We start from the raw sequence: 27150 nt of genomic DNA on the forward strand, positions 1-27150 counted from the left end.
ATTGTATTGCATTGTATTGCATTGTATTGCATTGTATTGTATTGTATTGTACACTCTGCATTTGGCACTGAAGATGACTGCCTGTCTGATTCTTCAAATTCTGACTCCCATCATCCAATTTTCTCTTAAGTCGAGATATTTTGCTACATTTGAAATGTCACTCTGAATGTCATACACATTTGAAATGTCACTTGAAATGTCATATTTATTTTCCTTATTTTTGAGATGATTTTTTAATTGGGCACTTCACTTTGCCTCGTTGTATGTGGCTCAATCTATATACCTGACATACACCGATGTGTGACTCCGCTGTCTGCTATCCCAGCAGTGTGGCGCAGCGCTAGTGCTTAGCACAGAGAGAACACAAAACCAAACAGAAACAAAGGCATGCAAAGAACTGAGGCTTCTTAAATCACTACGACCTGCCTCTTCCTGGTGACTTAAAGCAAGGGTTTATTATAAACACTAGCGAATTCAAGTGGTAATTATATGTCAGCTAACTTTAACAGTACTCTGGTTTCAGTTACTCACCTTCCAGTTCTAAAGGGCTTCTGTCTCTTCATTCCACATTCTTTTAAACCATTCCCTTCCCGTTGACACATAATTCTGCAACTGGGGAAATGTTTATTCATATGAACTGCATTTATAATAGTCCATGTGTTTCTGCTTTTTATCAATTAAGGTGATTAGAAAGTAAGTTTACCACATTCATTATAAAATATAATTAAAAAGAAAAATGCACCTAATATTTCATATCATAATGAATGACCTCAGGTATCTTAGAAGCTATTATTTTTTAATTACGCAAAGTGGAAAGTAATCCTGTTGTTTTTTCTTCTTTGTAAAGCTGATTGGTAATAATGCCTGCCATGCATCTAGCTCTAGCTCCAGCCCCAGCGTCTCTGTCCAGGGAGGATATTAAAGTCCTTTACCTTCTCTCTCTCTCTCTCTGTTTAACTCCTACAGCACGTCTCGTTCGAACTGAATCTGTCCCCTGTGACATAAACAACCCCCTGAGGAGACCCCCCAGGTATTCAGACCTGCACGTCAGCCAAACGCTCCCCAAAACCAATAAAATTAACAAGGTAAGCCCCTCCGACAGCACAGCGTGTTTCTGTGGCTTTCCATTGGAGTGGAGGTCTAGTGTACTGAACCCTTTGAAAGCAGTCTGGCCATGCTCAGTTCATTTCAGAACTGTGCACATATATAGAGAGAGATAGATATCTGTTTTTTATGGGAGTACCAAGAGATCTTTGACTGTAGATCCATTACAGAATTGTCTATAACTTAAAGTTGTGTGTGTTGGGGGGGCGGGGGGTACTATTCTGATCACCTCTGAGTTGGCTGCGGTCCTGGATCTAACAAATAGCAAGCAAGGATGATGTTCTAAACAATGCCATTGCAGTAGCCCACTACCTTGCCTTTACATGCACTGACCATGTGTGTATGAACAGTGTTGTCTTACACTGTGATTGATATAACATTTTAGAAACTCAGCACCCTTTCTGCTTGTCAAATGGCATTTACAATGATATGGTGCTTCTGTCGGAAATCACATTGGAACCTCACGGGACTCCTAAATCCCGATCTGAGGTCGTGTAGAAATTGATGTACATTTTTTTTTTGTCCCATTCTCGTGTATACTCAACAAAGGAGTTTGAATGATAGAACTTCAGCTCGACAAAAATAATACAGGACTGAAAGGGTTAAAGACGTATGCGCCAGCCCCATCTAGAGCACAGCTATTTATTGCCAGCGCTACAAAAATAAGCTTGATCATTCTGACTAGGTGGCTCTTTAAAGAGAATCAGGACTCCAGCTTACACACCAGCTTTCCCCTCTCAAAAAAATCAATGTCCTCATGTGGGCCAAGCTGCGCTCCTTTAAAAACGAGTCAAAAGAGAATTGATACTCCCTTGCTCATGTCCTGGAGGTTGAAAGACACTGTGCCACAGGTAGGTCTGGGGTTTCCGCTGGAGTTATACTAAGAAGGGCTGCAGGGTTGCATTCACAGCGTAAGCTGTGAGTCATTTCCAGAAGGGAAAAGCGTTATTGTGTGACCTTTTATATTCATAATGGAACGTCTCCACGGAGTAGATGCACCAGTCTGATCTCCTTGTGCTATTGTCTATGCACTTCATAACAACATCACCCTGGCCTGGTTTATCATACTGTGTTTGTTCAGGTAGGTGATGCATTGACAGTATGTCTGTTGGTTATTGGTTTAGACTCGTGAAAAATCTACCTTTTAATATTTTTTCAAAAGAAAAACTCTCTTCATATAGATTCTTGACTCACTGTGGTGTAATACTGTACTTAAGCATTGGAATCTGACGCACCAGTCAAAAAACTTGAGCTCAATATTATTATTTTTTTTTCATTTGGAATCGGCAATTATTTCTTCTCGTTTTCTCCCCAATTTGGAAAGCCCACATTTTTTTTTTTATTTCAACCCGGCTCACCGCTGCCACCCCCGCGCTGACTCGAGAGAGATCAAGACAGATGCATCCTCCGAAACGTGTGCCGTCAGCCGTCCGCTTTAGCTCAATATCCTAACCAAAAAGAAATAAGTCTTGATAGAATTCAGTGTTTATGCTTAAATAAGATACTGTTTGATATTCTCTTTTTTTGTGACAAACTTGAAGGGCACATTAATGACGCTCCATTTAGCCTACTCAGATTAAATTATCTCCCTCTCCTGAAACATGTTAAAATAATGAAGGCCTAGCTATATTGAGATAAATAATTATTCATGCCTAGGGAACATCTCAAACTGGTAATACCTGATTAATGCCGTTGTATTTCTATTTCAGTGTGCATTCTTCAACCTGTTTTTTCAAAACCTGTTTATCAAGTTCTTTTTTAGACGTGACGCATTTTAAAACGGACAACAGTGGTCCAGTTTGAAAAAGCAAGACCTTATAAAATGTCTGTGGTCTTTAGGTTCTTTACATCTGTTCATTTCATGTACATGTTAATGGTGGTGGGGGTGTGTTATTAAATCAGGAGAGAGCAGATCATTTATTGAAGTTGTCAGGATCCTTGTTAAAAATACATTTGAAGAACTCAACGGACCTGATGCATGCACCCCAGCGCATTCTCTTCCTGCCCATACTGTTTGAGAATCTTGCCCAATGAACATATAAAAAAAAATCTCTGTTAAGATATTAGCTTTAAATAATAATTTACAAATAGACAACCTGTTCCTTTTTTATGTTAAAAAAATGATTCTTTCCTTCTTTTCTAAGCTGACAGCTTTTGAGCGTGCAAGCTGACTCTCCTAATATCCACAGTACAGAAGCTAATAAAAACAGGTTTAACAGTCAACATCATTATGAAAGCTGGATATAACCTCTAGAGAGGACAGTCATTAGACAGAAGCCAAGTATTTGATTTGTTATAATGAAAAATATGTAGCAGAGAGTGAAAACAGAAGATGCAATGTCTAATGTAAAAAGGAAGGAAAGTGTACCGTAAAGCCTTCGCGTGGAGGCATGTTTTAAACTGAATTTTCTCAGAAACTAATTCTACAACACCGGAGGACTGTAGTCAAAATGCATTTGCAGAGAAAGTGTACTCAATGGAGCTTTAAAAGGCAATTTATATTACATTGAAACTAATGAACCAGAGGAATCTAAGCAAAGAGCTATTTTATGACAGGGTGTGCTCTAATAAAACGAGTTCAGATGTTAATATTAAAAGTGCACAAAAAGCATGCTTCTTATCACAAGTGCACTGCAAATAGGCTTAATAACTGTGCTTATATTTACCACTCCAGTTAGTGAATGTATTACGCACACACTTGCAAGGTACAGATGAAGAAGGTGTTGTAATAACTCTGTTTAAAATGCCAACTGCTATTGATGACACGACAGCAGACAATAGCAGATTCATTGGTATTAGCAATTGTTTATTCTTTTTACTGTCGATGAAATGAAACACGGGATGAAAGCCGGTGTCTGCTGAGGGGGGCAAGCCTGTTCTAAAATGATTTTTTTTCCCCTAGGATCACATTCCTGTTCCCTATCAGCCCGACTCCAGCAGCAACCCCTCGTCAACCACCTCCTCCACGCCGTCATCACCAGCACCCCCCCTGCCTCCCAGCGCCACGCCCCCCTCCCCCCTCCACCCCTCCCCACAATGCACCAGGCAGCAGAAGCAGTTCAGCCTCACAGGTATTTGCACTAAAGCTGTGTCTGTCATCTACTAATGGCTGTTTCATGCTTGCTTTAATAAAGCTCAGCTTAAAACCTGGCTAGGCAGCCTGGTTGTGTTTCTTCAGATTTCCACTTGAGGTCTTGAAAAGCTAGTGTTTGTCCACACAAGTCAGTCTAATAAACAATATCCGCTCTTCTCAATAATTTCATGAATCATATATGAGAAATCAGCCAATCACAGTCAAGGATTTTTCAACATGTCAGTACATCTTAATCTTGTGTGAAGATGTCATCCCGTGCATAGAAAGCCTTTATTTTTGTCATGCAGAATGGTAGTTCATGAGCACCATCGTCATTTTTGTCACTTATCATATAACGTAAAACTTGTGGTGTGAAGGGTGGCCCTTATTCTAATGGAAATGATTGTGCAGTTTGAGAAGCTAAAACTGCACGAGATGACATCCTGCCTAACAATCAGAGAGACGCTACGCTGCACGATGTAATAACTGAGAATAAAGGCTTTAAAAGCGCACGCTGAGCCTAAATGAGGACTCGCATTGAACAGTATTGACACTGGGGTTGGTTGCTCTGCTTACAGTCCTATTTTATCTGTTTCCAGCTTCTCATTATTACAAGTACAAGCAGCAGTTCATTTTTCCAGGTAAGTGAGGTATAATTGGCCATTAATTCTTCCCATAATGCACCCAAACGAGCAGGGGCTCGTTCGTTTGATGTTACTACCTCCCAGCCACAATCAAAGTCCCAGCGTTTTCTTAAGCCGTGTTTTTTTGTCCCTTAATTATTGACATTTGGGACTTCGTAGTGATAATGAAGCAAGTCGGGCGACTTTCTTTTGTCCCGTCACTGTCTTTAACAGAGACCTAACCCTTTGATAAATATTTGACTAGCCGAGGCATGAATAAATTCATTCCGTTTCTGTTTAATTTCCTGAGATTTAAGGATTCTTGTTAAATAAGCGCTGTGCTCCTGCTTTGAGGCCCCCTCTGACAGTTTGTGTTTCTCATTTGATGTAGAAATCAAGGATCCCTTTGAATTCCCTGACTCCTTCTCTCATTTCTTCTTTCCAGATGTTACACCAGAGGTACCAAGTCGGGCTCCACAAGTCATTCTTCATCCAGTCAATTCTGACTCAGCGTAAGACAGTTTTTCACACATCTGCACCCCCTGCTTAGGAAGCATATCCTTGATAATGGGGATATAGAGCTTCGGAGTCTTACATCTTTCTAGAAAATCGCCTATCCAACTGTGATGAACCTGGCTGGTTGTTGAGAGAATCTGGAGATACGAGGAGTGTCATCCACAAGTACATCGAAGAAGGCATTAGTGTACTTCGCTTAGTTTCCATTGAGGACTTGCATCTCGAGAACCGCTTATTAATTTGTGGTAAAAAAAAAACAACTTTAAAACTGGGAAATGTGTTACGCCCCTCTTGTATGTTGACACAAAGGATTGAAATGGTTACCAATTTACTTTCATGATGAAAATGAATTCATTTAACTGGTGGAAATCTTTCATTTACACCCGTCCTTCTCTTTTATCCAGTCTCTAGCAACCAGCTACAAATTCCTGAACAATATGGTCTGAGCGAGCAAAGGGAGGGAGGGAGGGAGAGGGGGTTTGAAGTGACTGCTTGCGTTTGTGCCTTTGGAGATTTCATACAGGAAGAAGATTAAAGAAGCCACATCAGAGCCCCATTGATCGTTGATTTATTAAGTAGCAGTAGCGTCGGAAGCAGGCACTTGTTTGGTGAATAATAATGATGCTCCTCTGCCTCTGTGATTGAAGAAACAGACGCGCTCCACCTTAGAACGCCCCTTGTATTGCCAGAGACCCAGCAGTGCTATTCATAAGAAGGAGGGTGGTCATGAAAGTTCAGTAGCCCGCTTTTGAATTGTGATATTTTTGCTGCAGTTTGAGATGTGCAGTAAATGAGAAAGGTTGCATGGTACCATTAGCACAAGTTCAGATTTCTACAGTTAGCGTGGGACTATTTATGTAGCGGGCAGTGCTGTGTGTCCCCTGTCGGTGATATGAGGTTAAAAGCTCTATAACCACGCATGCAGACGAGCCCGGTTCTCTTGCATTGTGGTTAAGATGCTCGCTTGCGGTGCACGAGGTTGCCGGTTCTCCACCAGCCTCCATCCCGTTACATTTCTATTTAAGAGTCCGTGGAGGGATGACATTACAAAACAGCGAATTAAACTTTTACTGCAGAGAGTTTAGAAATAATCACTTCGGAATGAAAAGGAGCAAAAAGAAATGTCATTAAGTTTCTTAACTTCATAAATATATATATGTACTATTCACCGCCTTTATGTTTTGTATTTCAAATTTTAGCAATGAAGGGAATCCTCTGCTTCAAATTGAAGTTGAACCTACATCAGATGTGAGTTGGTAATTCAAAGTAGCTTTATTCTGCAAAGTTCATATTGCATTCTGCACAAAATGCTATGAAAAGTCGAATTCTGTTTGTGATTGAATTCCATATATATATTGCATGCCATTCATATAATAATACATGTGTAATAAACTCTAGCTTGCCACACATCCACACGCGTGGAATGAAAACCCTTGGTTTCTAGTGAGTGTGTGTGGTATATGGATGTTTATATGTAGATTGCATGGACCTGCCCCCCTGAATCAGGCTCTGTCTATGTGCTTATAGAATGAAGACGGTAACGATGAGGCTGAGAACTCTGAAGATGAGTTTGAGGAGATGAACCTCTCTCTCCTCTCTGCCCGGAATTTCCCCCGGAAAGCCAGTCAAACCAGCATCTTCCTGCAGGAGTGGGACATTCCCTTCGAGCAGCTGGAGATCGGGGAGCTCATCGGGAAGGGCCGCTTTGGCCAGGTTTTCCACGGCCGCTGGCACGGCGAGATTGCCATCCGGCTAATTGACATTGAGCGGGACAATGAGGACCAGCTGAAAGCCTTCAAGAGGGAAGTCATGGCTTACCGCAACACCAGACACGAGAATGTTGTGCTTTTCATGGGCGCCTGCATGAGCCCCCCGCACTTAGCCATTATTACAAGGTAAGCGAGCCCACGGTTCTGAAAAATAACACAACGAAAAGCTTCTCTAGTAAAAGAGCTACGGGTGGAACGAGCCAATCAGGAGCTCGCTGGATGGAATCCTGGTCGTGATGAGTCTTGGCTGGGGACCCCCAAGGAGCGCTGATAGGCCTTAGTGCTCCTCACCATGCTTCAAAACGTGGGTAAAATTGATCAGCTTTAAATAAGTTAATAAAAGACTTCTAAGACCAGTGTTCATAATAGAGTTTGTCATGAAATAAGCCATCTTTGAGTTTAAACAGCTATGCAGGAGTAGCAATGCCTCTGGGTTATATTACAGCGTTATTCATTTTGATTTTTAACCGATTGCCACTACTTGGGTTTGTAGCAATTAAACAATGTATACTTTGTTCTAAGGTGTTCTTGGAGAGGCACATTGGTACCACTCATTACACCATTTTGTCATGCTAATGAATTTGGTGTGAGGCCGACAGAAGGCTATGTAAGATGAAGAAAGCTTCCCTCGATTGAGAGCTAATGGGTCAGGAAAGGGCTCTGTAATAATCTGGTGTTAGCTTGATGGAAATGTTATTGAGGTTGAGGCGGGATGTGGAGATGCTGTACTTGTGAATCAGCAGTTGAGAGCCTCTGTCTGCGGTGGTGTGTGAAACGCCAGGCTGAATCAGGCTGCCTTGTCAGAATCCTCTCTCAGGGACCTGTCATCGGCTGGGATGAGAGCCTGTTTCGAGTTCCATACTCAATCACACAATGGCTCTAAAGAGGAGTGGCTGCCTAACCAGTGTACACCTGGGACAAGGCTGAGAACAAACTAGACCTGGATAGCTATCCATAGGTAATGAGTGTTAATTAGGGAGCTCTCTGTTTTCCATTTAGTGGTTTTTTTTTTTGTTTAACTCAAGAGCTTATCAGTTGCAAAAGAGCCAGCTAGTGTTTAAATGGATTCATTTCGGTCATGCATGCTTTTGAAATCATTATCGTAACAAATTCTGAAAGTAATTGCAACGATAAGGCTTGGCACGTTGATGTTTTTGAGAATTGTTCATTTCCATTTATGCAAAAGCATTGTCACTCAACCACTGCCATTTTCAGAAAAAGGAACGACTAAGGTGGACCTAAATGAAGCCCTGCTATTCTTATTGTGTTCACACAACGCTGGCTTTTACTCTTCAGTTTGTTTCCTTCTTGTGCTTTCAGAAGCAAACGCTACCAGCCACAGGTACCAAACTACCCGCACTGCTTAAATTTGGTACAGGCTCATCTGTCTGAACGAATAACAGCACCAACAAAGATATGTTTTGTCGGCAGCATTCTGTTTTTGTTACAGAACAAGCACAGAATGAGAATGTGAGCCTGAAATGGAAAAAAAAAAAAAAATGACGACAGTGTTTCTCAGCCTGAACGCATCATTTGTCAAGCTCAGTAAACAGATCTCTGAGTTTACATGTAATTGAAAAATAATACAGTCAGCCTGGCCCATGCCATCAATAAATTAAACCAGAGTCAAAACAGGGCATACCTTCACAAAAAGAGATAAAGCAGGTTTGAGTGCCCATCTAATTGACTGCGAAATGATGAAAAAACCTTATTACCGACCATCTGGACAGTAAATGTAAAATATCAGAACGATATCGTAGCAGGATGCCCCAGTGTCTGTGAAGCTACACGCAGTGCTGTTGGAGGGTTTCAGCTTGGTACTCGCTGGATCCAGTTTGCAGCATGAAATAGCGAAACAGATCATGCTGGAGCTGATCATGATTTTGTCTCGCTATGAAGAACCGCTTGCCTCACTGTCAGCCCTCATCAGTACCCAAAAGCTGTAGCCACGATCGTCAATTCGTGCAGGGTCTAACGCACCCCACTTATTTTAATAAGCGGGGGGAGTTCATTGCTGTAAATCCAGGTAGTGGCACAGAGCATTTGAAACGGTGTTTCTTACATTTTTTTGGTAATGATCTTGTGTAAATTACTCCCCCACCCTCCCCCGCCCGCCCACACCCCTCAAGTTTATTCAAGTTACAAAATGAAAAATAAACAACTAAACCAAACAAACAACACTTTGAGTTGAACTTTCATAGCAGTATAGTAGTGGGTTAGAAGGGGATTAATTTAGTGCTCCAAATTGAATTGGTGAGCAGAGATTATTATAATAATTCTGAGTAATCAACATGTTCTGTTTTAATTAAAGGAAGGCAGTTTAATTAAAACGTTTATTGCTATATTACTCTTGTTCTGCTGTTCCAAATGAGTTCTGGATAAAACAATATATCATTAAAACTCAGCCAATTATGTCACATTTCATGAAAAGCCAGTGGAATAAAAAGAAAACAGAAGCATTTTTAAACAGGCACAACATTTGGATTTCTAGTGCATGTATAATGTGCTTTATTGTAACCTGGGTTTCTGTTTATCGGTTTTTATTAATTTCATTTTTCGGTGCTTATTTTGAGCTATTTTCGAGTTTTATGTAAATTGTTTTTTTCGGGGCTTTTGCTTTTTATATACTGTATGACATTTTTTTTTTGACTACTTTCCAAAATTCTTGGACGCGAGCAAGAGCATCTCGTTTTAAATCTCGCAAGCGTGTCACAATCCTCCAATAGAAATGTAGGAATTTGCTGCCACTCAGTAGTTGGGGAGGGTTTAAAGTATTCAGAACGAATCAATGCGAGATACAAGTCAGGAAGGAGGGACACTGCCCCACTGCACTGGGAGAGATTTGTTCAGCAGATTGTTCATGTATTTTTTTCACCTGGAAAGGGGTGACGTCTATGTGAATTGAGAAACCGTGTCCAGTGATTTTCCTGTGTTTCCTGGATATCCACCGATTTCATTATTGCATCGGGGGTGTTTTATCGTGTTTTATTGGTAAAGCCGAAAACCAGAACCCTAAATTACAACTCATGTACAAGTTATAAGTATCACAAGACCCTTCTCTCATTGCAAAACATTTTCTGTACATTAAATATATATATGTATGTTGTTTTAGAGAATTTCCTGGGCAGCCTTTAGTTGAGATGCTGAAACAGTCTCAGGCTGTTGTTTTAGCACACCTTGTGTACAGTAGCTTCTTTGTAAGCTAAAACCTAATTGAAGTAATTTGGACAAGTGACTCATCAGCTATTGGAACCTGAAGTGAGTGACTCATTTATTTAATGCACGACTGAAGTTGTCGCATGCCAGAAAGATGTATTTTTTTTTTTAAACAAGCACCTGAATTTAAGTAGAATAATCTCCCTACCTACACTGCCACTCTAACCACTGAGCAAGCTCAGGAAGCATTTATCACATTCTTTAACCGTCTATTTCCCGTTTTATAAAAGCACCACTGTGTTTTACCACTTCCTTTATAAAAAGTCATAGTAAAAGCATAGGAAAGTGTATTAAAGCACACTGAAAGCATGGCATAGCATAGGCAAGCATTGCAAAGCCCAGAGAGGTATGGTAAAGCATATACATGTTTTTTAAAAACATGGCAAACCAGGGTAAACTGTTCTAAGTGCATAGTATATCCATGGGAAAAGCATGAGAAATCTGCTAAATTACTGTGAAGATTTACCTTGATAGATGTTTATAAAGGCTGGCAAGGAGAGCTCCTCAGTAAGCGTTCAGAAACCAACCCTACAGCTAGTTCCAAAGTGTTGCATTAAAATGCAAGGTGTCTGCTGTCTAGATGCAACCTGAACCAAAACGATAAAACACGTGGATCAGTCCAGCAAAGAGAATATGAACAAGCCTCTACCAACAGCAATACGTGACTCATCAGAGCAGTCAGTACTAGTAACCACGAATCCAGCATTATCATTTTTAAAAAAGGACTAGGAGATGCAAATCACCCCACCAACTCAGGAGGGAATCTGTTAGCCTGTACTGTATGCAGCATCATACCCAGGCCACATGAGCCCATGTTCTGCAGCTTTCGGAACAGGTGCAAGTAACAAACAGCCTGATCAAAGCGTGTGCCGCTGCAGTGACGTACAGTCCAGGCACCTCCGGCAGCTTCCTGTAGAGCAGATGGGGTTGGTTTGAAGCCAGATTGCACTTCGTTTCACACAGCGGTCCAAAGGGACAGTCTTCAAAGCCCCAAGTCAGAGGAGTCGCGAGCGGGGCCTTAGAGACAAAAGAAAAAGAAGAAAAAAGAGCTTCTTACCAGGGGCGTCTCCAGAGCTACTTGAGGGGACGCTTTCTCTGTTCCAGCAAGCGCTTTGTACGGAGAAGTTTCCATGTGTGCCGGCTCCATTTGTTTACCGGGGGCGGCCGTGGGGAATCATTCTTTTTTTTATTTTCTTGCTTAAAATGACCCAACAAATTACACTTGATGGCCGGGGGGCCCACACTGTTGGAACTCTGACGAGGCCACATAGCCTCTTGCAGTCTTCTACCCTGGAGTCAAAAGATGTCAGTGCAGCTGTTTAATGTGTTGTTCATCAGCATGTTTCCCTGCCAGTATAACTTGCTACAGACGACCCTTGTTCTTGAATCCATTTCTGTTCTTATTTCAATGAATGGTATGCTATTGCAGACCACATGATGTAAGTCATGCTGACACACTCTTCCATGGCATGACACCTGTACAGGTGCCAAACAAAGTGTCCGTCAGGCTGCAACCCTAGACGTTTTGTTAGGTTCTGTTGAGGACCCCTGAGGCTTACTTGATGTTGAAATGATCAAGACTGAAGTAATGTCCCAATGGGAGGAGAACAATCTTTGGGGGAGTGTCGACAGCCACAGGCTAGCAGAACTTTTGAATGGGCTTTCGGATTCCTGAACATTCTAATAATTTCATTCTAACTGAGTTGAGTTCCATCGTGTCATTCTATCAGGTAGGCTTGTATGTGCCTGGACTCCCTGTATAAGAACATGGGAGCACAAAGGAATAGCAAACGTATGACTCGCATACAGTGGAATGCTGTGCATCATGTTCTATTGGGACCTGGGTTTCATACTGTAATGCGTGGCAAGGGGATACGTCATGCAGCACAGGCTTATTGAAACGCTTCCTGGCACAGCAGGCTGCTGTGAAAGAATAAAGTTCATTTTATCCCTGCTGTTGTTACATATATCAGCTCTTTCCTCAGGTCATTTGTGAGCCATCAGCAGCTTAGCGTCACTCGGCTGTCAAAGCTCAGCGGTGTGTGGGCTTTCAAGACCTGTGGAGGAATTGCTCTGTTCAGAGGCGCAATTCACCCCACCAACTGGGAAGGGATCCCAGTGGTATCAGTCACAATTTTTCTTTTTGTTTCACATTAAACTAGGAATCATTTAAACTCTTCCATGTATATTTTATAACTTTTATAAAAGAATATGCTACCCTAACTATTAAACTGTATTTCTTTTCACAATTTAAAACATGTTATATAAAAACACATCAGTTTTGTTCAGCTGAGAGGCTTTCGAAGGCAAGACGAATGTGGTTAAAGATAACTTCTGTATAACGTGATTTCACAGCAGTAGTACAGATTCTCATTATTACAAGATGTGATATGGGAAGAGAATTTACATGAGGCTCTGACCTCTTCAGGAGCTTTTTTGTATTAAGACTTGATGCTAAACTACTTCTGTATAACAAACAGCTATCATTAATGGACTTGCCTGTACAGATTTTGGAAACACTAATACTAATCTGTAAACCATTAAACCCTGATAAAAAGTGCTTGCTGACAATTCTTTGTTCCACAACTTCATCACAATGAAATGCACAGTGACATCTATTCAGTTTACTGTATGAACAGTGACAGATTAAAATATCGCTGTCATTTAAATCCTTCATATAAAAACCTAGTTTTTTCACATTTTTGAAGACACTAAAATGCCGGATGTTTGATTTTCAATTTAATTAATTATTTAAACATTGGCAGCATTGGGATCTGCTGTCAATTATAGCAACTGAATATGCGTCCATATCCTTGAGAACAATGACACCCGTACCCTCTAAAAATGATGGCTGTTTGATTGACACTTTCCCTTTTTTAATTCTCCAGTTTGTGTAAAGGAAGGACCTTGTACTCGGTCGTGAGAGATGCCAAAATCATCCTGGACGTCAACAAAACCAGACAGATCGCGCAAGAGATTGTAAAGGTAAGAGGAGCACAAAGAAATAACGTGGTCAAAGGGTTTAATACGTCATGAATAGACGTTTTTATTCATTCGTATGATTCCATAGGAAATCGTCTTGTTAGTTTAGACTTAATTGGATATGTACTAGAGACATAATTATCTAGGTTGCAAACGGCTAGTGCACAGCAAATTAACATTTCAACACAAATTAGAGGTTTCAATAGAGGCTTGCTGTAATTCTAGGGGGCGAGGCTCAGCTCGCTAATCCTATTGGTTCCTTAACCTATATAGTCCAGACTCACCTTCCACTACTTGTTCTGCAAGCCTTTCTCCTCCACCTCCCCACCGCCACCTTTGCAACTCCCTTCTGGGGGTTGCTGTTCCTCCATCACCCAGCCTTGGTGACCTCTGACCGACATCGGAGGTCACACCTCAAACACAGGTGGCTCCTATCGGTCCAGAAGACAAGATCCTGGGCCACACAGTCAGTCATCCCACACTACACTTTACATCTTACAATGCTGAGCTTGATCTTTGACTAGACAATGCATACTTATTCATTCCTTCTCTGGAACCAGAGAGGTAACCCATGGGTCACTTTACCTCTGAGGAATAAGGCACTCATGCATACAAACTGAGAGGTTTAGGTAAATGCACTTGGAGCACCCTTGTTCATGTTGGATGCCCGATGTCTGTTACAAATGTAGTCTGTAAAGTGATGGCTAAACCACACAACAAGTATCCCATCTAAATTCTGATTTTCTTCATACAGAAATGACTGTAACTGTCTATAAATTACATTATGTTCTTTACTCTGTTTTAGGGGATGGGCTATCTCCACGCCAAAGGAATTCTTCACAAAGATATGAAGTCTAAGAATGTATTCTACGACAACGGCAAAGTGGTCATAACCGATTTCGGTCTCTTCACCATATCCGGTGTCTTACAGGCGGGCAGGTAAAGCAAATCCTAATCATTTGAAATCCCAAGAGAAAGTTAGCAAGAGCAAATGGCTGATTAAATCAATTGCTGGATTGAACATTGTGAAATTGTGATAATTAGCTATACCATGAAAGACAGCCCAGTCTTTAAAATAAATGAAAGAACTTGAACATGAAGATGTGTTCTTTGAAGACAACGTGGAGAATGTTTGTTTGCCTTCCACATCAATAAATGGTGATGAGCACCTGAAAAGCCCTTTCTTCCACCTGTATGAACAAAACATCCTCTTTTATGAGAGTGTTAGGTGTCTGACAGCTGTTTCCTGGCCTTCCCAGTGACAGTGCACCCCTGTGCTGCTGAGAAGAACACATCTTTGCCTGGAGGCCTCTAAGTTCTCCTGATGTGTATGTGTGGCTGTTGTTGTGGTCTGGCCAGCAACCAAAACACAATAAACACACATATCCCACCGAGTGCTCCTATGGGTAGCGCATTGATCCCGCGCCGCGTCTGGTTGGCTGCTGCACAATTAAAAAAAATCAAACATTTCAGATTGGTGAGATTTGATTTTGTATTTATTGTATGAAAAACTTCCAAGAAGGAGACACAGCAGAGTAGACTTGGTGTGAATCTCAGAACTGTTCTTCTGAGAGGGAAATTCTACAATGTTGAACTAGCAAGTAAAGAAAACACACTACAAACAGCTCCAGTGTATGGAAGCCATTGGTTTTAATTCATTTAGGTCCGGAAGAAATTCAATTGGAAGGCAATCCTCTGCCCACTCATAAAGAGCCATGTTTTACAGTAATGACCAATCTCATACAAAACCCAACAAAACAGGCGACTGGATTCAATACATTGTGACAATTACATTGCATTTCATCTCCGGGCACAGAGATCACATAGAGGATGAGAAGTATTCTAGATATTCAGGGGATCAAGATCAATGTCTTTATTTTACAACAGTCTTGTCTTTAAGCTGTCTAGTGTAGGCTAAGGAACATACTAACTGTTAATAACATACAGTACATTAGCATTACCTGTAAACTATGTCAGCAATGTTAACTATTCAGTTTATCTACCCCGTGTGGATCAAAATGCTTACATCATTTAAATTATAATTGCAATAACACTACTCAGAATGATTGCAGACAGCATAAACATGTAATAGGGAAAGACACTGAGAAAGTTATTTGAAGATATACAGACTTTATGTGTATCAATCAAAAACACTGAAGGCTTGCATAAGAAACAGGGCACTGAGTCAGGAAAGTCTTTCACGTCGCTCTTTGTTTAAGGCTTTGAGTTGGCTGATTTGAAATTAATTCACACGCTGAAATGCAGCCCAAGGAGCTTTTAGAAGCATAATTAAAATATAATGAATGTGATAGCTGAGCTTTAAATCACTGTGATTCACCATGCAATTATATATATATATATAAAAAAGAATAATTTAATTGAGTTCTTAATCATTCTCCAATAAAACCGGAACTAAAACAGAATACAGATTATTGCTCCCATTTTACGAAAAATATTCTAAACCCGGGAGCTGATTGTTCAAGAGGTAAATAAGATGCTCAGGAATTAGGAAGGCTTATTAAACTGCTTTCCATGCTCGTTCAATAAGCTGCCCACATTTATTTCTCCCTTCAGTTTTTCTTATGAAAACTTTTTTTTTTTTTTTTAAGATTTTACACATCCTCCAGTGTCAAATGCACTGGAAACGCAATGGCTGGAGGGGACATCTGAAATATTAATATTTCCTAAGGCGTTCCTTTGGTGAAAATAAATGTGATTTGTCAGGATTAGTCATTTGGCTTTTCTCAGCTTTAGCTGCACTGAACTTTCCATTGTAACCTTTGATCTTAGGGGGTGGGGGGTGCGGGGGCTTGTTGACACCCTTGGTACACGGTGTCTTCTCTTGAGTACTGCATCCTATTAAATAAAATATAACGCAGTGCATTTCAGTATACTGTTAGGGATAATTGATTTGACGAGTTGATGCTGTTTATTAGATTAACTGTTACAAACAAGCCCTCGAAAGCCTCTTCTTCAGGTGCAGATTTGAAGAAGGTATTTGTTGACATTTGCACAGCAGAAGAATTGTCAGAATTTTGGAACAATAGAATTCTTATTTAGTGCAGAAATAACATCCTTAACGGAATACTGAAGAAGGACACAGTAACTAGTGACATGACATAGTAGGGTGCAGCGGGATAGAAACCTCTTTACTGGGTTAATGAAACTTGGAAAATGAACCTATTTAAACTTGGAAAATGAACCTATTTAAATTTAAGTCCTCCAGCCTCATAATGGGCTGCGCTCAAGGCAGTATTTAAATAGGATTCCTGCAGCAGGCTAGTGATATATAATGTTTGAAATGAATATGTGGATTTTACTACTGCGTCCAATGTAATGCATTCAATGAAAGAGTTTGATTTTTCTTCTTTTTTTTTTTGTTTTTCGCGTGTCGTAAAGACGTCAGTTCTAAAGCACACTGAATATTAAAGGGATGTGTGTGGGTTGCCTTAATTCATTCTGAATACGCATTCCTAAAGGGTCAGCTCCTCTCGCATGGATATTTATTTAATTTAGAAGCATGCTTCAGAAATGTATCAAATGTATTGCTTGTCACTTCAAGATCTGCTTGTCTTTAGAACCAATCGATGAATTCTAAAAGAGCACAGCTGGTGTGCTGAAGCGTGCAGTTGACAAACTTGGACTCATCCAGAATTCTTTTCTTTTCCTGGGTTACATGGTTGAAGGGATTAACATCTTCTTTTTTTATTTTGTAGAACTGTCATCTGTTTTTCTTTGGACTCACATTTGGCTCGGGGTGCTGTACTTTCACAGCCCATGCATGTTATAACTAGCTAACACGAGTTTTAGAAGAACTGCTTGTCATTGCATATAGTACCTAAACTGGATCACCACTGGTACTCCTGGCTTTTGTTTTGGACCCATATCATGACTGCTGTAGCTGGCTTTCATGGGAGGTTATTCAGCGTTGTCCCTTGTCTCTAGTAATTCCTGTTAAAACCACTTCAATTACATGACACTCCTTCTTACAGACAGTATTCCCCAGGTGGTACAGCATATTCCCCTGTATTGCACTTTGTCTTGTCGGACTACCTTGTAACTGCAGTCACTAATGATATGATAAAAGGAGGCTCATTCAGTGGTTCAGATGGAAGCACGTTTCTCAGCTGTGTAACACTACAACAGTCTGCGCCACGGGTGTCAAACTCAGTTCCTGGTGTCTTCTGGCTTTCGTTTCAACCCGAGCTCTCAATCACTTAATTGGTCTAATTATTTGATTAATTAATCGGACACATTTAACACTTCTCTCCAGGCTTCAAAATGTTTTATCGGTTTTTTTATAAGTGCATTTTTTTAAACCATCAACCGTAAAAGACCTTGACAAAATATTAAACCCGTCCAATTGAACAAATAATTGATCAAATAAGTTAATTGAGAGCTTAAGTTGGAATGAAAGCCAGACGACCCTGTGGCCCTCGAGGACTGGAGTTTGACACCCCTGGGCTATTCGATAATCTGTATTTATTTTCAAGCCTGACATTAAAAGTGATGAGATCCTTTGTAAGTACACAAGTAAAACAGGCTAGAGTTGAATATTGATCTCTTCATCTCTAGCATCACAGTACAATGTAAACGATATCCAGAAATGATAATTGTTTGGGATTTCACCATGATCCACGTATGAGTGCATTGGCTCGAACTGACTTGCTGATAGAAAAAGACCAACGGAAGCTATTTCAGGTGTTCTACTTAGCAAAAGGAACTTTGAGAATGCAGTACTCTGTGGAATGTTAAACATTATCTGAACCAAGAGAGGCTCAGAAATCTGGGCAAGTCCATTTTAAACTAACCAACTGAACGTGTTTCAAGTTCAGGGCTAGTGCACATCTTCACTTGTGGGTCAAGTGAACAGCCCAAAGGGGGCGGTGTACACCACACTAATGTTATATATAAGTGCTGTGTAAGTGCGTGTCAGTCAGATAGCAGTGGCTTGCATCAGTGTGTGCAGGTTTCACTTTGCACACCCTCCCAAGCATTTTCCATGCTGTAATGAAGGTGGTTGTAATAGGGATTCATTGTAATAGGGATTCATGTCATGGGGAGGCAAGGTGGTTCAGCCTAACATCAGAGCCAGCTTTTAACAGGCAGGCTTCTAACGAGGTGGAGTGTAACTGGGTAATTAGAGCTTTTGTGGTTACGTGAGTGATCAGCTGCTTGATGATTAAGAGATCGGAAAAATGGTGCTGTACTGTGCGGTGACTAGTTGAAATGCATCACTCCAGTGAATTACTGTACATTCACTGCTGAAGAGGGGCTGGTAATTCCTGTGGAAGCAAACTAGCTTTTACTGAGGTAGGATCCAACTGATATCAAAGAGTCAAAGAAACCATTTAAGTGAAGCTGTAGCCCTCGGTACGGAGGAAGGAACCAGAGTTAAGACCTGTTTTTTGGGGTTTTTTTAGAAGCAGAAGGATTTTGATATGTTTAAATCACCCAGTTTCTTTTTTTTCAAGTGTTTTGCCATCTTTATACCGAGGTTTCTTTCAAGTTAATGGATAGAAGGTGTTGCCCTGTTTTGGAATGCTGCAGCGAGTGCCCTCACTCTTGAAATAACACTGTGGTGTGTGAAGGACGGGCATCGAACCCACTTACCCCACGTCCCACTCTCACTTGACATTGCACCATTCTCCCGGGCAATGAGATTTAATACAAACTACTCCCCCTGCTGCTGCACCTCCTGGAATCTATTACAGAGTAGCACTGCAGCCAATAGACTTTGCATATAAAGGAAAACAACTAGAGTCTGTTCACTTTCAAGTGAAGTGTTTTGCTAGCATCACTCTGATTCAGCTGGACTTCTGACCTGCAACGGGAATTGCATAACTCTTAGGTTTTGCTCAAGTATTTTAAAATGTGAATTTGATCTCAATCTAATAATGCCAGACCTGTATTTTCCGCTATGGGCAAATTGTCCATTCCATTGTAAATGTATTGTGACAATTACGTTATCATGTTTTGAGTGCTGTGCCTTTAGGACACGACAGTGTCTCGTGCGAGAGACTAAAGGTCCTGCGAGGTGGAGAGCGAGAGTTCAGTGGACATGGAGGACATCTGTTTTGTTATACTGTATTATGTTATGGATGTAGAGACAGTGTGCCCAACGCCTCTATGTGTGTTGGATTGATACTGCTACAGAAGGGAGGTATGTGTAACTCAAGAGATCTAATGCAAGTCTTCAGGTGAATTCTCTGAAACGTTGTGTGTCTGTGTGTCAGTGGCCTCTCATCGAACCTGCAGTCGAACCCCCCACTGATGGACGACCGCAAAGGACAGCATGAAGTGGGCAAGTCATTTAATGAATATCCTACAGCCCAGTCTACCACGAAGTTTTAACACAGCCTTTCAAGAGTTACAGTGATGTCAACCTTAACAGGACCTGTGTGTCCCTTTGCAGCTGCAGGAAGCACACCACACAAGCAAACTTAATTCCATTATCATCCCAACAGACATTCACCGGGTATCATCAGACTCAGGCAAGCATATGGATCGGATGGCAAACATGTGTCTGTGCTTAACCTGGGCAGTAATTGTAGCTTTGCCTAATCAAATAGAACGTACTGTAATCAAGTCATTTTAATTACAAAGTTTCTAATTAAATTGAATGTAACAGGAGGGCTTTTCCGAGGAGCTTCTCAGTTGTAATATTAACCCTTATTATATTGGAGGTTATTTAGCCAGAGTTTTAGCCTTGAAATTTGACTTGGGATTCTTAATTTCCATAAAGATAGGCCCATTACTTTACATAATCAGTAGTACAGTTCTTAGGATTTATAGTAGGTCGATTTCCCACAACAGCATATTTGTTTTATGCTTGCAAAGACCGGCACAGTGTAATGTAATTAAAGCAGTCAAAATAGAACAGAACTTGTGGGTTTGCTGGATAGCTCTCGTTTGGTTTGCTGGGAGCAAAGTCACTGTTATTGAAAAGTCCCGTCAGAAACAGTATTCGGATTTCATTCAGGGATTCTCAGAGAGCCCCCCCCCCCCTCCATTTACAGAGACAGAAGTTGTGTGGGATTGTGAAGCAACACTTTTGGCTGCGCTGAAATGGAATATATTCTCGTTGAAGAAAGCCAGTCAATGGGATGCTTACTCGTCAGTTAAATCCAATTTGTGCTCCACACGCGCAGCAGGATCTGAAACCTATGAGAATGCAAACAGTGCAAGGCAGTGACTCACATAGAGCAAAGAACATCGCTGCGGTACAACTTAGCATTGTGACAGTTTGTTAAGATTTCATGGAAATTATTTAAACTGATGAGAAGTTAAAAGCATACTTTGTTGGAAGTAGAAGTCTATACTTTATTATAGAGAGTTCTTACTGAATCTCATTACACGGTGATGCATAATGCACTGCAATGCAGTTTGACCATCCCACTCTTTAAACTGTGGCTAATCAAGCTTATTGTATTGTAAAAATCGAAATGGCAGATACAGCAATTTCTGGGATGCTTATTGATGTTAATAACTGACTTCTTGGTAGTTCATGAGTAGGGGTTGAATGAGACAGATCCAGGCGTTTCAGAATTCGCGTGGGATTGTATCAGCCACCTGTTTTTAGGGATATTACCGCGCTTACCAAAGATAGGCAGTCGATCCTATCCGACGTCTAGCACAGGATTCACGTTAGCCTAGCCAAGAACACGAGGCCAGCATTTAATGCAGGGGTGTCCAATCACGGTCCAGGGGGGCCATTCCACTCCACATTTAACAGGTACATTGATATAAGGAACTACTGCAGGGTCTGCATGGAGGTTTAATTGCTTCAATTAAAGAATTTAGAACAGGGTTGGAACAAAGACCAGGACTGGAAGAGCCACCTTTGGCCACCCCTGATTTAATGGCTATAAAAAAATCCTCTCTGCCTTGTTTACTGGAATACATCCGAGAGGTCACAGGTAGGTAATCATTACACGTTTACTCTGAGCTGCAGGCAGTCGAGTGACAGTAGCCAGCACCACCCCGCGCCCTGTCCTGCTTTATCGCAGCAGTAAAGCAAGGTTTCTTTGAGCTCTTTTCAAAGTGTTTTTCCTTCCATGTCAATCTGCTCTTGTAGCAGGAGAGAGGACAAGCTGAGGATCCCAAGCGGCTGGCTGTGTCACCTGGCTCCTGAGGTCATCCGACAGCTTTCCCCCGACACAGAGGAAGACAAGCTCCCTTTCTCAAAGCAGTCCGATGTGTTTGCATTTGGGTAGGCTTAAAGTATTATTATTATTATTATTATTATTATTATTATTATTATTATTATTATTATTATTACCTACTACTATTCCTACCTGCTGCCACTCTAACTGTGTTCTGGTTTTTACAGAGCTTGAAAAGTAACATTTTAATCTCAGCATCTTTATAAGAGTATACAGTACTGGAAATGTATTTGGTATGAATTCAGGTATAGATGGAATGCATTTTGTGTGCCCTGCTGTTTAAGAAATATATACTGTACATGGTGTATCCGCCACATGTACAGGAAGTAACACATTCTAAACAGCATCTGATTGATACATTTCTAATGAAATCCTTTGTTGGTGTTTCCTTCCTAAACAGGAATGATTCAGCCTCTCACTTGGCACGACACATGTCAGTAAAGATCTGAAGCCAACATTGTATACCAATTACGGGCTCTACTCTGAAGCAAGCGAATGCAAACGAGGCAAACTAGCATGAAACAGCTTAACTAGGAATCCACATGTAATATCCTTAAAGTAGCTTTTAAAAAGACCCAGAAAGGAAAACAAAGCAGGTTTATGATAAAGATAACTGGTTTTATTGTTATTTATTTCACCAGGAGATTTACCCATTGAGACAGAGGCCTCATTTACAAGGGGGTTCTGGAACTCAATAAAAAGACCATTACAAAGTACAAACAGCACACTAAAAACAGGTGTGGTTCAAACTCAATCAGCAGCACGCAGAGATCTAAGAACAGTATAAATAAGACCTGTGTGTGTTTCTTAATGTGGACTGAGGGAGAAGCATTGGCAGGAGGTTCTAAGCTATTCCACAATGTGATCTTCAGCTGGTGTGTTTTTTTTATCATGCTAAGCAGCTGGCAATAAATAAAATACATTTTTTCTTTCAGTTTTTTTTATTACTTTTTCAAAACCTGCTATAAGGATAGCAGCACCCTCATTTAAATTGAATCCAAGGGTGACTCGCAGGCACTTCAGCAGCAGCTGATGCATTGTTCCGAGTGGTTTCTTGGTAATTGTATACCGTGTAATAAAAAAAAGGTTTTTTAAAAAAGTTACTTTGACGTTGATTTCTAAAGACTATTTAGCTTTGGTATGGGCGTCTGTTTCTGTATCAAATACATTTAGCACACTCTGCACTGCACTAGCCTGGAATAGAAAGTGGGGTGCAAAGTAAGTTTGCGGGCACAGTGCCTCCCACTGCACTGGTCTAATGACTCCGAACGCAATTGCATTTTCAGATGTCATCGCGTATGGATGCTTGTGGTTCTGGATGACACTCTGCTTGAACGAGTCAGTGAACTCGCATTCTGTTCCTGTTTGTTCCGGCTGTCTTACCTTGGGGAAACCCTTTGGCACGTGGAGACAGATTGTAGGATGTTTTATTTTCACTGAGTTTCAGGAAAGCTCTGGTGCCAAAAGGTCTTAGTTGTGCAGACACCAGAAACAGAAGCCGTTCTCTCTCTCTCTCTCTCCAATCACAAACCCACATGGATGCATTTTGAACCAGCCGTTCCTAGAGTGTGCGATGAACTGCTCTACACATCCCAGAGAGCATTGCAGAGTATTAATAATAACTACATGAAAAGGAGAGTAGCAGAATAGGCTGCTGTATTAAAAAAAAGAGTTTTCTACAGTTAGTAAGAAACAAAGAGTTATATACTCATATGGTGATGACCTCTTCCTATGGTACACCAGAGTAAAAGCACAGTGTAGTAAAGCATAGTAAAATCACAGTGGATGCATGGTAAATCATAGGCAAACACAGATAAGTATACTGTGGTTAACCATGGTGTAAACAGTACATTCATAGGACAAGCATGGGGATTTCAAGGAAAACCAATGTTCAGATCTACTATGGTAAACTTAGAAGACCAGAAAAGAGTTCTCTTTATATTTGAAAAAAACATTGGGTACATTTTGCTCTAGAACTTTATACGCTCCACATTTGACTGATTCCCCAAAGCAAAGGGTTACTTGCTGTAGAAGCTGTCATGTGCGTCTGTGTGCTTCCAGAACTATTTGGTACGAGTTACATGCGCGCGAGTGGCCTTTCAAGAATCAACCAGCAGAGGCGATCATATGGCAAGTGGGAAGCGGAATGAAACCTAACCTCAGCCAGATCGGCATGGGGAAAGAGATATCTGTGAGTACAGCAGCACTTTACTTAGTACCCCTGTATCTGTGTAACTAGAGCGACTGCAAGAACTGCAAGATGTTTCCATAGACAGCCTTGATCGTATACAGCCTTGCATCACCCTATAGAATTAACTCCTTTTGCTTCGTAAAGTCGAGTGAAACCTGCTCAATAATGTTACGCCAACACATTGAATTACATACTGCTTTGTAGTTTTCCATATACTTAATGAATAACTGGCAAAAACTGAAAAATGGGAGAAATCTAACATGAAATACTGTACTGCTATTATGGCTTCCAGTAGACTTTTGCAATATTATTTTGTAGTTTCTTTGATTACATGAGGTTAAATAAAATATCTAAATTATGTTCATATATATATTACAATTCTAGGTAGTGCAACACTTTTGTCCATAGCTGTAGATGCACAAAAGAGCTGGTATCACAGTCCCCTGATTACGTTACCTAAAGTAACATTAGGTAGCCCAAGATCAGTGCTAAACCAGGCAAGAGAGTCCTGTATTTAGACTCACCTCTGAAGAGTGTAGACTCTGTACTGTAGAGCCCTTTGCCCAGGTCCTGTCCTTTGAATAGTATTTAGATTTGATAGTGCACACTGGTCCCTTTATGAATACAAGTCAATGATTTCATTTCAGATTTAATTTTTTTTTGCAGATTAATGGCAATTTAAAATGCAAATTTTTTTTTTTTTTTCAGGACATCCTGATTTTCTGCTGGGCATTTGAGCAGGAGGAGAGACTGAGCTTCTCCAAACTAATGGAGATGCTTGAAAAACTGCCAAAGCGCAACCGTCGCCTATCCCACCCTGGACACTTCTGGAAGTCAGCTGAGTATGTGAATGAGTTAGGAGGAGCAGACCCTTACACTGACAAGCAGGCGAGGTCAGCTGAGTATGTGAATGAGTTAGGAGGAGCAGACCCTTACACTGACAAGCAGGCGAGGTCAGCTGAGTATGTGAATGAGTTAGGAGGAGCAGACCCTTACACTGACAAGCAGGCGAGGTCAGCTGAGTATGTGAATGAGTTAGGAGGAGCAGACCCTTACACTGACAAGCAGGCGAGGTCAGCTGAGTATGTGAATGAGTTAGGAGGAGCAGACCCTTACACTGACAAGCAGGCGAGGTGGGCTGAGTATGTGAATGAGTTAGGAGGAGCAGACCCTTACACTGACAAGCAGGCGAGGTCAGCTGCCTGGACAATGTACAGTGTGTGTCTACAGTATACCTGTAAATACAAATCAATGGTCACTGTAATTAGAATCCTTGCCATTTTCTCTGCTGGGGACAAACGATTCTTTTTCTACCACTGACTGACTTCATGACAGGTCTTGTAACAGCTATACACTTCCTTTGTTTTGTCACGAATCCCTGCGTACCAATTCTCTGGCAGGTACACACCTGTTGACAGAAGAGATTTGCAGAAAGGTAGTTTTAGTTGTCAACTATGCAATGTAATTGTGTTCTTAAAACTCTCCCAATGTGTTTTTGTTTCATGGTCACATTATGTTTTTTGTTTGAGACTTTTGTTTGTCTGTGCGTGTTTGTGTGTGTGCGTGCGTGTGTGCATGTTAGTGCATGTGTGTGCACGTGCGTGTTTGTACGTGTTTGTGCATGCGTGTTTGTGTGCGTTCGAGCGTGCATGTTTGTGTGTGTGTGTGTGTGCGTGTGCATGTGCGTGTGTGTGTGCGTGTGCGTGTGTGTGTGCATGTGTGCCTGCATGTGTGTGTCCAGTGCATTTCAGTCATCAAGCTTTTGACCTATAGCTGCATACATAAAGTGTTATATTTTTTGGACGATGTACTGTATATATAACATTTTAGAAATATCAAACTAGCAAAAATATAAAACATATTCCTGTTATACATTTGATGCAGGATAAAGGTAATCAGAAACCATTGAATGTTATAAGAAACAATAAATGTACAGTAATATGGTAAAGTAGCCTTGACAAACGAACACATTCATTTAGATGATCTACATCAGTGGCTTTCAACCCCAGTCCTCGAGGACCCCCGTGTCTTCTGGCTTTCATTCCAGCTGAGCTCTCAATTACTTAACTAACCCTTAATTGAACTAATAAGTAGCTTAATTAGACCTTTTTACTTGATCTCAGCTCCTAAAACGTTGCAGATTTCAAGTTATTTATAACATTTTATAGTGAAATTTCCAGCTGTTTAAGAGTTGAGAACAATTAAAAATGTCTAATTAAGCTACTTATTAGTTCAATGAATGGTTCGTTAAGTAATTGAGAGCTCAGTTGGAATGATAACCAGCAGACACAGGGGTCCCCGAGGACGGGGGTTGAAAGCCACTGCCCTACATTAATAGGCTTTGCCTTTCCGTTAATGCCTTGTGAAGTTTTTGGTATCTACATTTACACATGTTAATATAATTTATACAAAAATCCCAGACATGAAGAACTATATAAATAGCTCAATGTAATGTAGAGATTTTAGAACATGCGCCTTTTGCAGTTGCTACCCATACGTTTCCAGTCTGGAATGAGCCTACAGTACCGCTGTTTGCATTCATCTGCTACCTGTAAGACAATAAAAGTTTTCATTTTTGACAACAGAACTTTTTTTTTTTTTTTTTGGACCATTTTCTTTGCTGTTACACATTCAGTTGTCCATTGCGTTACTCCTTTTCAGTTTCGATTTTGAGTTGAAGACTGATGCTGTTAAAAATGCATTTTTTACAAGAGGGGAGGTGGTGGTGGTGGGGGGGGGGGGATTTCTGCTTGATTTTTGTTTGCCCCCCAAGAGGGTCATTGACAGAAATGACTGTATATACTTTAGCAGGGCGTTATCTCATAGTATCATAATCTGCAAAAAAAACCCCAAAAACTTAATGCAGTATACATATGACTGATTAAAATATTCACGTACAAAAAAAATAAAAAATATCAATGTTGGGGATAAATCTATAAATGAAGTAAGAAATGATTTAATGATACAAGAAATTTAAAGGCGATCTTTTGCTGAATATGTCCAACGGTTTCACACTTTAGGTTGGAGAGGTATCTTAATGGTACAATGCTTGTTACACACAGTAGTCTCTGTTAACACTTTTAATATAATTTAAACATTTAGAATTCAAAATACAGCGGTTAGCGTGAATCCATAATCCACAGAAATATTCACGCGTGAATTTGTGGAAGATGCGTTACAAGATGCATTACAGTTAGAAAGATGAGCAAATGAAATAGGGATGTTGCATAATTAGTTTCTCGGTCATCATTCATAAAATAGCCAAGACTGCCCAACTCAGAAAAGTAAGCTGTCAGTAAAGTGGGAGATGTGCTTTCACAGCTGACTGGACAGGTACAATGAGGTGAAGCAGCCAGCCCCAGGGTCAAGCAGTCTGTCAGCGGATGTGCTGGGAGATTAGCTGTGCTTCCTGCTCCTACTCTTCATTCTGAGCACCAGACCACACTACAATACAATAGGAAATAGTCTAATGAAGAACACCTTACTTATTTCATAAGGGTTCCACTATTTT

General features: G+C 40.7%; 1 protein-coding gene across 2 annotated transcripts in view; it reads left to right on the forward strand.

The window, feature by feature from the left end:
- LOC117428387 (kinase suppressor of Ras 2-like) overlaps positions 1–27150 on the forward strand; it is a 75430-nt gene that overhangs the window by 40991 nt on the left and 7289 nt on the right. Inside the window, exons 10-20 of one of the 2 annotated variants that reach the window (XM_058994321.1) lie at positions 967–1085; positions 4007–4175; positions 4777–4818; positions 5246–5312; positions 6516–6564; positions 6844–7211; positions 13190–13286; positions 14089–14222; positions 21361–21495; positions 23510–23639; positions 24348–24481. In XM_058994321.1, the coding sequence (XP_058850304.1) occupies positions 967–1085; positions 4007–4175; positions 4777–4818; positions 5246–5312; positions 6516–6564; positions 6844–7211; positions 13190–13286; positions 14089–14222; positions 21361–21495; positions 23510–23639; positions 24348–24481 (1444 nt within the window). Of the gene's footprint in view, positions 1–966; positions 1086–4006; positions 4176–4776; positions 4819–5245; positions 5313–6515; positions 6565–6843; positions 7212–13189; positions 13287–14088; positions 14223–21360; positions 21496–23509; positions 23640–24347; positions 25707–27150 lie in introns of those variants that run through there. The other variant, XM_058994320.1, reaches the window with a different exon arrangement.

This window comes from Acipenser ruthenus, chromosome 21 (genome assembly GCF_902713425.1).
Source record: "Acipenser ruthenus chromosome 21, fAciRut3.2 maternal haplotype, whole genome shotgun sequence".
Lineage (NCBI taxonomy): Eukaryota > Metazoa > Chordata > Actinopteri > Acipenseriformes > Acipenseridae > Acipenser > Acipenser ruthenus.